The sequence below is a fragment of the Gracilinanus agilis genome, chromosome 6 (genome assembly GCF_016433145.1).
Source record: "Gracilinanus agilis isolate LMUSP501 chromosome 6, AgileGrace, whole genome shotgun sequence".
Classification (NCBI taxonomy): Eukaryota; Metazoa; Chordata; class Mammalia; order Didelphimorphia; family Didelphidae; genus Gracilinanus; species Gracilinanus agilis.
In genome coordinates this window covers 65,001,873-65,014,372 of record NC_058135.1, presented here as the reverse complement: position 1 = coordinate 65,014,372, position 12,500 = coordinate 65,001,873, and the positions used below count along the sequence as shown (strand labels likewise).

General features: G+C 38.0%; 1 protein-coding gene across 1 annotated transcript in view; it reads right to left on the bottom strand.

Moving 5' to 3' along the window:
- Positions 1 to 12,500, bottom strand: part of KLKB1 (kallikrein B1) — a 29,151-nt gene that overhangs the window by 7,851 nt on the left and 8,800 nt on the right. The window contains exons 4-11 of the mRNA XM_044682428.1: positions 11,573 to 11,732; positions 10,160 to 10,269; positions 4,558 to 4,717; positions 3,835 to 3,941; positions 2,306 to 2,492; positions 2,000 to 2,112; positions 1,430 to 1,595; positions 1 to 94 (exon numbers count right to left, since the gene is read on the bottom strand). The exon at positions 1 to 94 is cut by the window's left edge and continues 82 nt beyond it. Of these exons, the coding sequence (XP_044538363.1) occupies positions 1 to 94; positions 1,430 to 1,595; positions 2,000 to 2,112; positions 2,306 to 2,492; positions 3,835 to 3,941; positions 4,558 to 4,717; positions 10,160 to 10,269; positions 11,573 to 11,732 (1,097 nt within the window). The remainder of the gene's footprint in view (positions 95 to 1,429; positions 1,596 to 1,999; positions 2,113 to 2,305; positions 2,493 to 3,834; positions 3,942 to 4,557; positions 4,718 to 10,159; positions 10,270 to 11,572; positions 11,733 to 12,500) is intronic.

The following is a 12,500-nucleotide window of genomic DNA, read 5'->3' as shown; positions in this document are numbered from 1 at the left end:
AATCTCTTTAGCTCTGGAGAAAGGAGTGTCTGCCTGTATTTCTGATTGATTTAAAATGCCAGCATAAATTCTCCAAATATCAGGTGATGTTAGGCTAGAGGTAAAAAAAAAAAAAGATATGTATGTAAAAAAATACTTAAATGTCCAGGATGCCCCCATTTACTCCCAAATTTAAAACTCTGATATGGTCTTTCGTCTTTCTGTTGCCTCCCTTCCCCCAAATTAGGAAAGTGATCAGTTTTTCAGCATATTATTACCTTGACATATTTGAATAAACTCCATTTCTTTTTGGAAATTGTATAATTTAATTAGGAAAAAAACTAAACTGATCTTTTCCTGTATCATATTTTTGGTACCTGATTTCTGCCAATGGCAGTAGTCCCCGATATCTGATGTCTTAGTAAATGAGTGGCTGCCTAGCATTTATAGAGTACTCTAAGGTTGATAAAATGGTTTAAACATATATTTTCTCATTTGATCTTACCTTCTTCAGGAAGCCTTTCCTGCCCTTTTTAATTCTAGTACCTCCTCTATTTTAATTATTTCCCTTTTGTCTCATATATAGATTGTTTGTATCTCTTTGTTTGCTTTTGGTCTCCCCCATTAGATCAGGAGCTCCTTAGGGCAAGGATTATCTTTTGCCTCTTTTTGTAACCCCAGCACTGAGCACAAAGTAGGAGCTTGATAAATGTTCATCTGTTGACTGATGGGTGGGCTGATTCTCACAGCAACCCTGAAAGACAGGTGTTATTGGGATCTCCATTTTATATATAAAGAAATTGAAGCTGAAAGTAGGCAAGAGAATTGCCCAGTGTGAGATAGGGATAGTGAGGCAGAATCTGAACTCAGATCTATATCCAAGTGTAGAGTTCTAACCACTGAACAACATAGCTACTAAAAGCAGTGAAATCCATCTGAAATGTGTTAAGTTACAGCATCTTTTTTGTTTGTTTGTTTGTTTGTTTTTAATTTTAAACCCTTAACTTCTGTGTATTGACTTATAGGTGGAAGATTGGGAAGGGTAGGCAATGGGGGTCAAGTGACTTGCCCAGGCTCACACAGCTAGGAAGTTTGCCCCCTCCCTTCCTTCCTTTCTTCCTTTCTTCCTTTCTTCCTTCCTACCTTCCTTTCTTCCTTTCTTCCTTCCTTCCTTCCTTCCTTCCTTCCTTCTTCCTTCCTTCCTTCCTTCTCCCCCAATTAATCCAAGTTAACGAGACCATATTACATTGCATGTAAAATGTAAATCAATTCTCTAAAATATGGTAAGATGTACTCAGCTTGGTACACATTTAAAACTGAAGAGCAGGGAATATGAAGCCAAGGGAAGAAGGAAAATGATGCCCTACGGAACCAACATGGTAATAGCAAAACGTTCCCCAATATTCCTCACCCTTCTATTTGAATCTCAACAGACAGAGCTAGTACTCACCCATCAAAGCAATGGGCAGCTGTTAAGATCCACTGGTTCCCGATGATTGAGCCTCCACATACATGACTCTGTGTTCTCAGTTTGACTTGTAAGGAGACTTGCCATGGCCATTCTTTCTGGGAAGCTGGCTTTCCTCCCGTAACTCTTCCACTTTGGATCTTGCACACTAGAAAGAATCACAGTGGCAATGAGAGGTGATATGCAGATAACGTTTCCACAGAATAGAAAGTGATGGAGCATTCTATCTACATTATCTCATTTGAAACTGACAACAAATGAGGGAGATGGTACTAGGGCCATTTTATAGATGAGAAAGCTGCATCTCAGAGAGAATGATTTGCCCAAGGTCACACAATGAGAAAGTGCTAGAATTTGAAACTGAACTTGAGTCTTCTGATGGTAAGAAGTGCTGAAGCCAGTGCCCAGAATGAGCTAATTAATAAAGCAGAGAACCTTTACTCTTAAGGTAATTCAAAATAATGGGTACATTCAAAAGAAAGGGATTAATTGAATTAGAATATAACAAGATGCCTCATTACAGTTAGAAGGCAAAACGAAGACTTTACTTACCAGAGACACTTGGAGCTTTACGTAGTCTTAACGAATAACCAGAAATACCTCCTGTCCCATGTATTATTTTAGTTGGGGAACCATCAGAAGATATTTTTAAGGAACATTTACACCTGGAAAGATTCATAGAAGAGAAAGAAAGGAAAAAAAGAAGAAAAGAAAAATAGGAAGAAAGAAAAGAAAGAAAGGAGGGAAGAGGAAAAGAAAAGGAAAAAAGGTGTTTTTTTTAAAGATATTGGCTCAGATACTTGGTAAATACATGCAAGAATTTTATTTATTAGTTTTCAAAAAGAAAATCAGTCATACTTGTCTTCCTTGCATTCTCCTCTGAGGCTTGTATATGTGAAAAACTGACAGCGGATTGTGTTTGTGCAATGTTGTTGACAAGCTTCATGTCCTTGAACATAGACATCTTCCAACTCATCCCCTTCAAAGGTCATGCCATGATAAAATTCCGAATGGCTTTGGTCTGTGCTAGTCAAAGACTTGTAACCTGGAAAACACACAAATAATAATAGCTAGCATTTATATAACACCTTAAGATTTGCAAAGTGTTTTACAAATATCCTATTTTTTTAAATTTTTTTTTAAACCCTTTTACTTCGGTGTATTGTCTCATAGGTGGAAGATTGGTAAGGGTGGGCAATGGGGGTCAAGTGACTTGCCCAGGGTCACACAGCTGGGAAGTGGCTGAGGCCGGGTTTGAACCTAGGACCTTCTGTCTCTAGGCCTGACTCTCACTCCACTGAGCTACCTAGCTGCCCCCCAAATATCCTATTTTATCCTCACAACAACCCTGGGAGATAGGTATTATTGTTATCCCTGTTTTTACAAATGATAAAATTGATGTAAAGAATAGTTATGTGACTTGCTCAGGGTCACACAGCTAATAAGAATCTGAAACAAGATTTGAACTTAGGTCTTCCTGACTCCAGATCTGGTAATCTATTCAGGGCACACTTAGTTATCTAAATATACAAGTATAACTTTGTTCTCTCTCTCTCTCTCTCTCTCTCTCTCTCTCTCTCTCTCTCTCTCTCTCCCTCTCTATGTCTTCCTCTGTCTCTGACTCTCTCTTCTCTCCCTCCCCCACTTCTCCCTCTATCTCTCCCTTTGTTCCTCCCCTCTCTCTGACTCTGATTCTCTCTTCTCTGCCTCTCTCTCTACTTCTCTCTTTCTTTCTCTCTTTCTCCTCCCTCTCTCTGTCTCTGACTCTCTCTTTTCTCCCTCCCTCCCTTTCCACTCCTCTCATTTCACTGGTATAAGGAAATTATTCCCATCAACAGAGATAAGCACCAGCTCTGAAAGTTTATAAGGAGCACTGAAAAGTTAGGGGACTTGCTCAGAGCCACCTGGCCAGTAAAAATCGGAGGCAGAACTTTTACCCAGGACGTCTTGATTCTGAAACCATCTGTCTATCCACTCATCCGTGTTATTTTTCTCTACAAATATCATCTCCATTTTGCAGACGAGAAATTGGGTGTTCAGAAAAATTAAGTGATTTATCATAGTTACATGACTAGTTAGTATTCACGGGTAGTGGAGTAGAACCAGAAAGGACTGAATTCAATGCTGTCTCAGACACATAATCTGTGTGACCCTGGTCAAGGCCCTTAACACATCTATACCTCAATTACTCATGTGTAAGACGAAGGGTTGGCACTGGATAATCTCTTCCACCTTCAAACAGCTGATCCTACGAACTCAATATTTCTATGTACCAGTACACAGCTTCCAAGCCTCTGAACCACACAATAACCTTGTCGACCATCCAGTCTAACTCCTTCAACTTCCTTGTACTCATCATTTATTGTTTTCTTATTGTACCACATTACCAGACACATAATCGCAGATTAGAAGACTATATCCTGATTGAGCATTGTCCTGTGGTATTTCAGAACTTGGTTTTCCACTGTTTGATGTCTTAAGAAAACACGTATTTCTATAAGGAAATTGAAAAGAGCTTGAGAAACACTAGGTAAATAAGTATGAAAGCACCTAAAATACAGCTCTTCTTCAGTGACAGAGGGATCATTATTGGGTTGTTTGGTTTTTTTTAATTGTGACCAGAGGCACTTTAAGGACTAGAATTTTGTAATGTTGACAGAAGATAAGTAGACTTTGACACTGATCTCAAATAAAGGCTTTACTGAGATAACTGGGCTTGGGAGAAGAAAAATCAAGGACTTTGGTTGGAGGAGTACTGACTTCTCCTCACTAAGCTTCCAACACGTTCTGCTGCTCAGAGTTTTGTTGTAGAAAGCTTTTGATTCAACCCTGTGATTTCATTAGAGTAGGGAACTCAAGTTATAATAACTCCAGGCCACAATGCGGGTTAGAAATTTGTTTTTAGTTGATAGTCTTAAAAAAATTGCCTGGGACCTTGGAAAGCTAAATGACCTACTCAGGGACACACAACTAGCAACTGGTTTCATGTAAGAGTTTCCTAACTGTAAGGCCAGTCATCTATTCACAGCACTACTTGCTGTTTTCAAAAGAGACAATCTCTAAAAATGAGGACTATAAAATTACAAAATAATAACTGAAATCCCACATACCTTTGTGATTCTATATGCCAGTTGCTTGTATAGAATGTAAAAAATAAGCAATTAGGATGGTAGGTACAAATAGTCTGGCATACAAAACGATCTGGGGCAATCGCACTGCCAACATTTTCACCAGAAAATGAGAGATCTTGAAAAACAGTCATTGGGCAAGCTGTGAAGGCACAAATATAATTCACAACTCAGAATTACACATGCTATGTTTTGTGGTGCTGGGCAGGGGACCATCTTCTCCCCTTCCCAACCTAAAACGTCCAAACCCCAATCCCAACCTTCCCCCTTCCTTTTCTTTACCAGATTCTGACTACCATCCCAGCTAGAGAATTCTTCATCTCACTCCAACCTTCCCAGTGGAGGTGTCAGTCCCCTCCACACACAGAGCAGACTTACTGTTGCATCTGAAATATTTCTAAGTCTTGATTCACCTTGTATGTCTAGGACCTTTGAACCTTTCTATAGACCAGTGATGGCGAAGCTTTTAGAGGCTGAGTATCCAAATTGCAAACCTCACATTGCATTTGAGCCCCCCACCTTACCGCAGACAAGGGAGGGAGGAAGTGCTCTCATTGGATTGCTGGGCAGAGGGGCAGGTGATGGGAGAAATGTCCTCAGGCACATGTGGAGAGGGGAAAGGGAGCAGTCCCCTCCGGCACACATGCCACAGGTTCACCAACATGGCTATAGACCCTGCTGATATACACTTCTCTATGTGTTTTCTCTTCCAATTAGAATGTAAATCTTTGGTATCATGGACTTTCTTCTTTTTCTCTTTACATTCCCAGAACCTTAGCACAGTACTTGGCACATCTTGAGCACTAATAAATGCTTTTTAATTAATATACTAATTCATAACAAATAATATTAAAATTATATTGATTCTTATCCATTTGTATTATTGTTCAAAAGAGTTATGACATGAATCCACTGTTCCTTTGAAACTCAATTCACTTAGGATCAGATGTTGGGCTAGAAGTGATAGTCTATGTCTGTAATTCCAGTTACTAAGTAAGGTGAGGCCAGTAGATTTTTTGACTTCAGGATTTGGAATTACAGTGGGTCATGAAGATGTGGGTGTCCACATTAAGTTTGGCATTAATTAGTAATTGAGCCCCTGAGAGTAGGGAGTCCTCTAGGTTGCCTAAAGGAGGAGCAAATTGGCCCCAGGTGGAAATAGAACACTTCAAAAGTTATTTACTAATTAAAAGTAGGACCAAAGCATGTAGTACCTGTACTTTGATCTGAGATAAGATGGAGAGTCCATCTTTTAAAAAATCAGATCTAGAGTGAGAAGAGACTAAAGAGGCCATGTGGTCCATCTCAGTTTATAAGGAAACTGAGGGCTAGAAACTTTAAATGATTTGCTCAATGTCCTATAGAAAGTAAGCATCAGGGCAAATAGGATTTTACTCTACATTTTCTGATTCTAAGGCTACTGCTCTTTCTAATGGTCTAGGCTACAACCAGAAATATTTCTTTATGTTAATTATTCCATTTGAAAGAAGACAGACATTCATATTTGCTACACAAGCAAATTCTTAATTATCTAAGGCAGGCAGATTTTCCAGTAATAATAGAGCACTGATCCAATATCTGCTAACCCCCATTATTCTTTCACTCCTATTTAAAATTCAGAAAAATAACAAATTATTCCATAGACTGTCTGTCACATACTCAGTTCTCCTTTGTATTAGTCAGACCCATAATTCAGGCACTGGAAAATATGAATTATTATTTACTTTGAGCTAATTTTCTACAGCTAGCCATGATTCTTCACTGACTTCTTCTCTAAGTGCCTCCTCATGATGTAAAACCTTGATTTCTATGGCAAAAGCCAGGAATTGCCAATTTCTTCTAATCTGGAAAGGCTTGAAGTATGGACTGGGCTATATAAATTCAGAGAGACTTATTAACAGAAAATTAGCCATTAGGTCAGTGATCCCCAAAGTGGGTGCCACCACCCCCGGTGGGTGCTACAGCGATCCAGGGGAGGCAGTGATGGCCACACTTTTTTTTGTATTACATTTTATTCTGAGTTCAATAAGTAGTTTCATAATTTCCAGAGGGGGCTAAGTAATATTTTTTCTGGAAAGGGCCAAAAAAGTTTGGGAACCACTGCATTAGGTGATCGATTTTTAAAGGATAGTAAACTATAGGCTAAATATAAAGAAGGAAGATACCACATTCTTCTTTAGTAGAGGAAATACCCACACTGATGAAGTTATGGATCCTTAAACTATTATATAACTTATTAATTGAACATGTATTAAGATAAGGCAGTGAGGTAGCAGGGTGGATTAAGCATTGGACTTGGAATCAGTATGACCTGAATTCATATCCTGATTCAGACACTATGTGATCTTGGGCAAATCACTTAACTTTTCTTAGCCTCAATTTCTCCATCTGCAAAATAAGGACAATAATAACACATCCTAGGATTTTTTGGGGGGGAGGGGAGTCAGGAACAAATGTGTAACACACACAAGAAAATGTCTTGCCAAGCTTAGTAAATGTTAATTATTATCCCCACAGTCCCTAACAGCTGTAAAGTTCTGTGGCTTTTAGGACTTAATGATACTCAATAAAGAGAAGAAAATAAATGCCAGAGTTTATAGAGCCTACAATAAGCAAATTTAGATTTGATCAGGAGAAAGTTCATTGATTATCACTTTTATTAAACTTGTTGCTTAATTCCATTTGTATTTATTTCTCGTTATCTAATCAATTCTAAAAACCTATCTGTAAATTTCAATAAAAACATGGAAGTTAAATCATTGACAACAACTGTGTTTTCTCTCAGGAAAAACAGTATCAGACTGATTATGCAGAGCTTAAATGCCAAAGGCTAAATCCATCAAATTCTCTAAGAGGGATATAACCAGGCTAATTAGAAGAGATGAATCCATTTGTTCTTGTAATCCCAGTGCCTGGCACATTGTGGACCTTTAATATTTACTTGCTGATTGACTGATTGATTCAGCAAGTACTAACTGAGTGTCTTTTATGTGTAAGTCACATTTAATGAAATCAACAAGCTTTATTAAGCACTAACTATGTGAGAGACTGTACAGCACTCTATCCACTTTCCCCATAACCACATTAATACTAATTTTTTCATGAGCATTAATATCTTCATAATTTCTAGATTTGATGACCTATTTTTAAAATTCCTATCTTACTTGAGATTTCTGCATCAAGGGAGCAGCTAGGTGGCTCAGTGGATGGAGAGCCAGGCCTAGAGGTGGGAGGTCCTAGGTTCAAATCTGGCCTCAAACACTTCCCAGCTGTATGACCCTGGGCAAGTCACTTGACCCCCATTGCCTAGCCCTTACCACTCTTCTGCCTTGGAGCCAATACATAGTATTGACTCCAAGATGGAAGGTAAGGGTTTAAAAAAAAAAAAAAAGATTTCTGCATCATGTGATACTATTGACCACTTCATCTTTCCTGAAATGCTTTCTTATCCTCTGGATTTTCTGGTAGAACCATAACTAGGAGATTTTTGCTGGAAGAGGCAGAGACACCAGGTGAGATGAGTACCAATGGGTGTGCTGAGGTTTTAAAGATTTTGGCAAAGAGACACCCCAAGGAAGGTTTGGAGGGAAAGATAATTGAGTTAGTTTAGGACATGTTGAATTTAAAATACCTAAGGGATTTCCAGTTTGAGCTGTCCAAAAAGTATTTAAGGATATAAATCTGGAAGTTAGATGAGGTAGGGCTGAATAAGGAACCAACATATTACCAAGCAAGACAGTAAAGGAGAACAAAAGAAAGCTCAAGGATAGAGACTTGGAGGAATGCCCATAGTCAGTGAGCGTAACCTGGATGAAAATTCCAAGAAGGATTCTTGAGAAGCATCAGTCAAACAGGTAGGAAGAGAATCAGGAGAGAGCAGCAACGTGGAAACCCAGAGAGGAGAAAGAATCCAGGAGAGGATTGTCAATAGTGTCAAAAACTGCAGAAAGTCAGGAAGGATGAACATTGAGAAAAGGCCATCAGACCAAGCATTTAAGAGATTGTTGGTAACTTTGAAGAGAGAGAGCAGCTTCACTTGAAGGTTAAATGAATGATTGTACTGATAAATTGCAAAATTAGTATAGCCAAACCAGAAAGTTGAAGAAGGAAGCGTGTAAGCATAGCTATCTTTAGGTCATAGATCTTAAGTGATTTTTAATCCTAACATGAATTAAAAGGCAGCCTATCATATCCTATTCTCTCAGATCTCTCTCAAAAATCTCCATTCAAATGTCTTAATTTGCCTCAAGGATAGTCTTATAATTGATCAACTAGCAGGCATTTAAATACTTACTATGTGCCAAGCACTGAGTAAGATTCAGGATATAATTTTACAAAGGCAAAAGCTGAAGTTGAGGATGAAGTGATATATAAGGGATGCTGACAATCTTCCTGTCAAAACTCATTTATCTAATTGTCCTACCTTTCAGTCCTATCACATATGGATGAAAACAATCCCCTTAAAGTACTAGAAGAGGAAGAGTCACAAGAAATGTCTGAATCAGTCAATGAACCATCACTCTTATTGTCCTTCAGTCACATAACTTAGGACTTTTGTTCCATATTGCTTTGTTTTCATATTCCTTCATACATTCCAGACTTCCCCTTCTTGAACCTTTGCTTAGCCCTATGAATTTTGGATCTCAACCTGTCTTCTTCCTCATGGTTTAGTCACTTCTTAAAAAAACTAACAGATGAGCAAACAGCCTGGCTCCCTAAATTTACCTGACCTTTGTGTGATACCAGAATGTGGTAATCAACTCTTCCTCCTGCCAACTATGGAAAATAAAGTATACTAGGTGAATAAGTCACTCTTCTTACAGAGATCTACCCCCTTCCTCCCAGATCCTATGACTTCCTTCACCCTAGCATGAGCTCCATTAATTCCTTGTACCCTAGATTCCCTTGAGATATAACAACATCTTTAAAAGAGTGATGAGGATTGTACCTGGAGCAAGAGGATCTGGGTTCAAATACTGGCTTTGCTATTTAATCACCTTCTGGCCTCAGGTAAATCATATTACCTCTGTGAGACTCAGTTTCTTTGACTATAACATAAGGAAATTGGAGTTGATGACTTCTAAAGTCCCTTACTGCTCTGAATCCACAACGATACTAAAAGCCTTTCCTTCATTCTGTTTGTCAGTAATATTGAAAGTTGTGTTAATCCATTATAACCCATTGGAGAAATCACACAAAACCAGGTTAACTTTTGATAATGGGAAGGAAGTTGAGAGAATGACCCCAGGAAGTTTGGGACTGGAATGGATGGCCTGGGAAAAGAGGGATCAGCATAAAAATATTGAATGAGGGCTGATGAAAAGGGAAAGCAGACCCCTAGGTAGGTCTTGCAACACCTTCTCTGGTTTTAATAATATTACTATAATTCATAATATCTAGAGAAATATGAATTAAAATAAAAAGCAGAGATAATCCTCTCAATAATTCAAAGTGAATTATCTCTCCCCTGGTCCAAGTAATAGGAAGCTATGATCCCTGCCACATTAGGTATAAGCTCTGCCCAAGTGCACCTTGTTTTCTATACAAGAAATTATGTGGAATGATGGATTTGTAAGTGAATTACCCAAATTAGAAAGTCCACAGGGCTTCAGGGAGAATCCTGACACCAAGCCATCCGACATCTTGATGGAACTGGGGGTTCCTGACTGGCTGTGCTTCAGCAGACATGTATTTCTGAGCAAGAAGGAAAGAAAGCTCCTTGATGATTTTGTATCATATCTGTTCTTTGCTTCCTGAATATTGTCCCAAAGTCACGAAATGAAAAAAGCTATGTTTAACTTTTCCACCTATGACATTTTATCACATCCCTCGGCACATCTCCATAGAAAATTACAGTAATGATAATCATGGCAATAAAATGAGAGCAACACAAGAGATGAAGCATTTCGAAACTATAAGATAGGTAGAATGATTGAAAGAACAAAGGAATAGATAGGAATAGGAATAGGTATGGGTTCAAGTGTGTCATTGTGGGATCATGTCCCAAACAGGACTACTAAGCTAGAAATCTATGCTTTGATAACATCCCCCTCTACCTCTTACAACATTACCATGCCTAGAACATTGCCTTGAACAAAGCTTGTGCTTAGCCTAGAATAGAGAAGAAAAATCACATTTTCTGTTTGAAAGGGTTCTGTAGTGGAGAATCAGGACACCAGGGCTTGTGTCTTCAGTCCAATAAATAATAGATGAGTGGTCTTAGGAAATTTCCTTGACTTTAATGCACCTTAGTTTTCCCATCTTTTAAGCAGAATAATACACAATCATATTTATAATGTTCATTTCACAGGGTTGTTGTGAAAGTCACTTGAGATGACAAAATATTTTGTATTGATAAAGTAGAATGCAAACTTCTTGAAAGGGACCATTTTGTTATTTTTCTCCATTGTTCTTGTTTCCCATTCTAGTCTCTTCTCTCTATTATCATCTCCAATTTGTGCTGTCGGTCTCTAGTTTAATCACGGTTTTTTGTATGTTATTCCCCCCATTAAGCTGTGAATTCCCTGAGGTCAAAGATAGTTGTTTTTGTTCTGTTTTTTTTTTTTTTTTTTACTTTTCTTTATGTCCCCACTACTTGGTAAGCGCTTGTTAACTTGTCTTGTCTCAACTCTTCTGAATTTTCTGTCCAGTGCAGTATAGTCAGAATTATGAACCAGGACAGAATTGTAACAAGGGACATTTGTTGGACAGAGAGGAGACTAGAATGCTTTCAGGCCAACCAATGAATTATACTTGATCATTTACATATCATGCTCATGAAAATGTAGTCTCTTTCTATGCCATTGCCCTCTCCACTGAACTACTCTGTCTCCCATGGGAGATGTCATAAGGATTTAGCCCCAACCACAATGATAGCTTCTATTTCAAGACCAAGGAGAAAAGTGAGATTAGAAAGTCCTTCATTTGGTTTTTTAAAAGAGTTAGTCGTGTCAAAAATTAAAACCTTAACGGAATCTTTAGGAAGATTGTTGCTCACCGAAACTGCAGGTTGTAGAACTTTTGTGTGGCATAAGTGTAAAAGTGGCAGAAGACATGATTTGTACATTGTTTTTCACATTCTTCAACAGTGTTCACCTTGGTTATATTCAAATTCACTCCTCTCATATCAAGCCCTTCATACTTCTCCTTGTCACAAACTATAGAAATAGGACAAACACTATATACTATAAAGCAGCAGTCATCGAAACAATATGGTACTGGCTAAGACACAGAAGGGATGATCAGTGTAATAGACTTGGGGTAAGTGATGTCAGCAAAACAGTGTATGATAAATCCCAAAAGCCCAACTTTGGGGACAAAAATCCACTATTTGACAAAAACTGCTGGGAAAATTAGAAAACAATATGGGAGAGATTAGGTTTAGATCAACATCTCACACCCTACACCAAAATAAATTCAGAATGGGTGAAAGACTTGAATATAAAGAAGGAAACTGTAAGCAAATTAAGTGAACACAGAATAGAATACTTGTCAGATCTCTGGGAAAGGAAAGATTTTAAAACCAAGCAAGAGTTAGAAAAAATTGCAAAATGTAAATTAAATGGTTTTGATTATACTAAGCTAAAAAGCTTTTGTACAAACAAAAACAATGTAGTCAAAATCAGAAGGGAAACAACAAACTGGGAAAAATCTTTATAACAAAAAATTCTGACAGAAGTCTAATTACTCAAATATACAAGGACCTAGATCAATTGTATAAAAAAATCAAGCCATTCCCCAATTGATAAATGGGCAAGGGACATGAATAGGCAATTTTCAGATAAAGAAATCAAAAGTATCAATAAGCACATGAGAAAGTGTTCTAAATCTCTAATAATTAGAGAAATGCAAATCAAAAGAACTCTGAGGTATCACCTCATACCTAGCAGATTGGCTAAAATGATAGCAGGGGAGAGTAATGAATG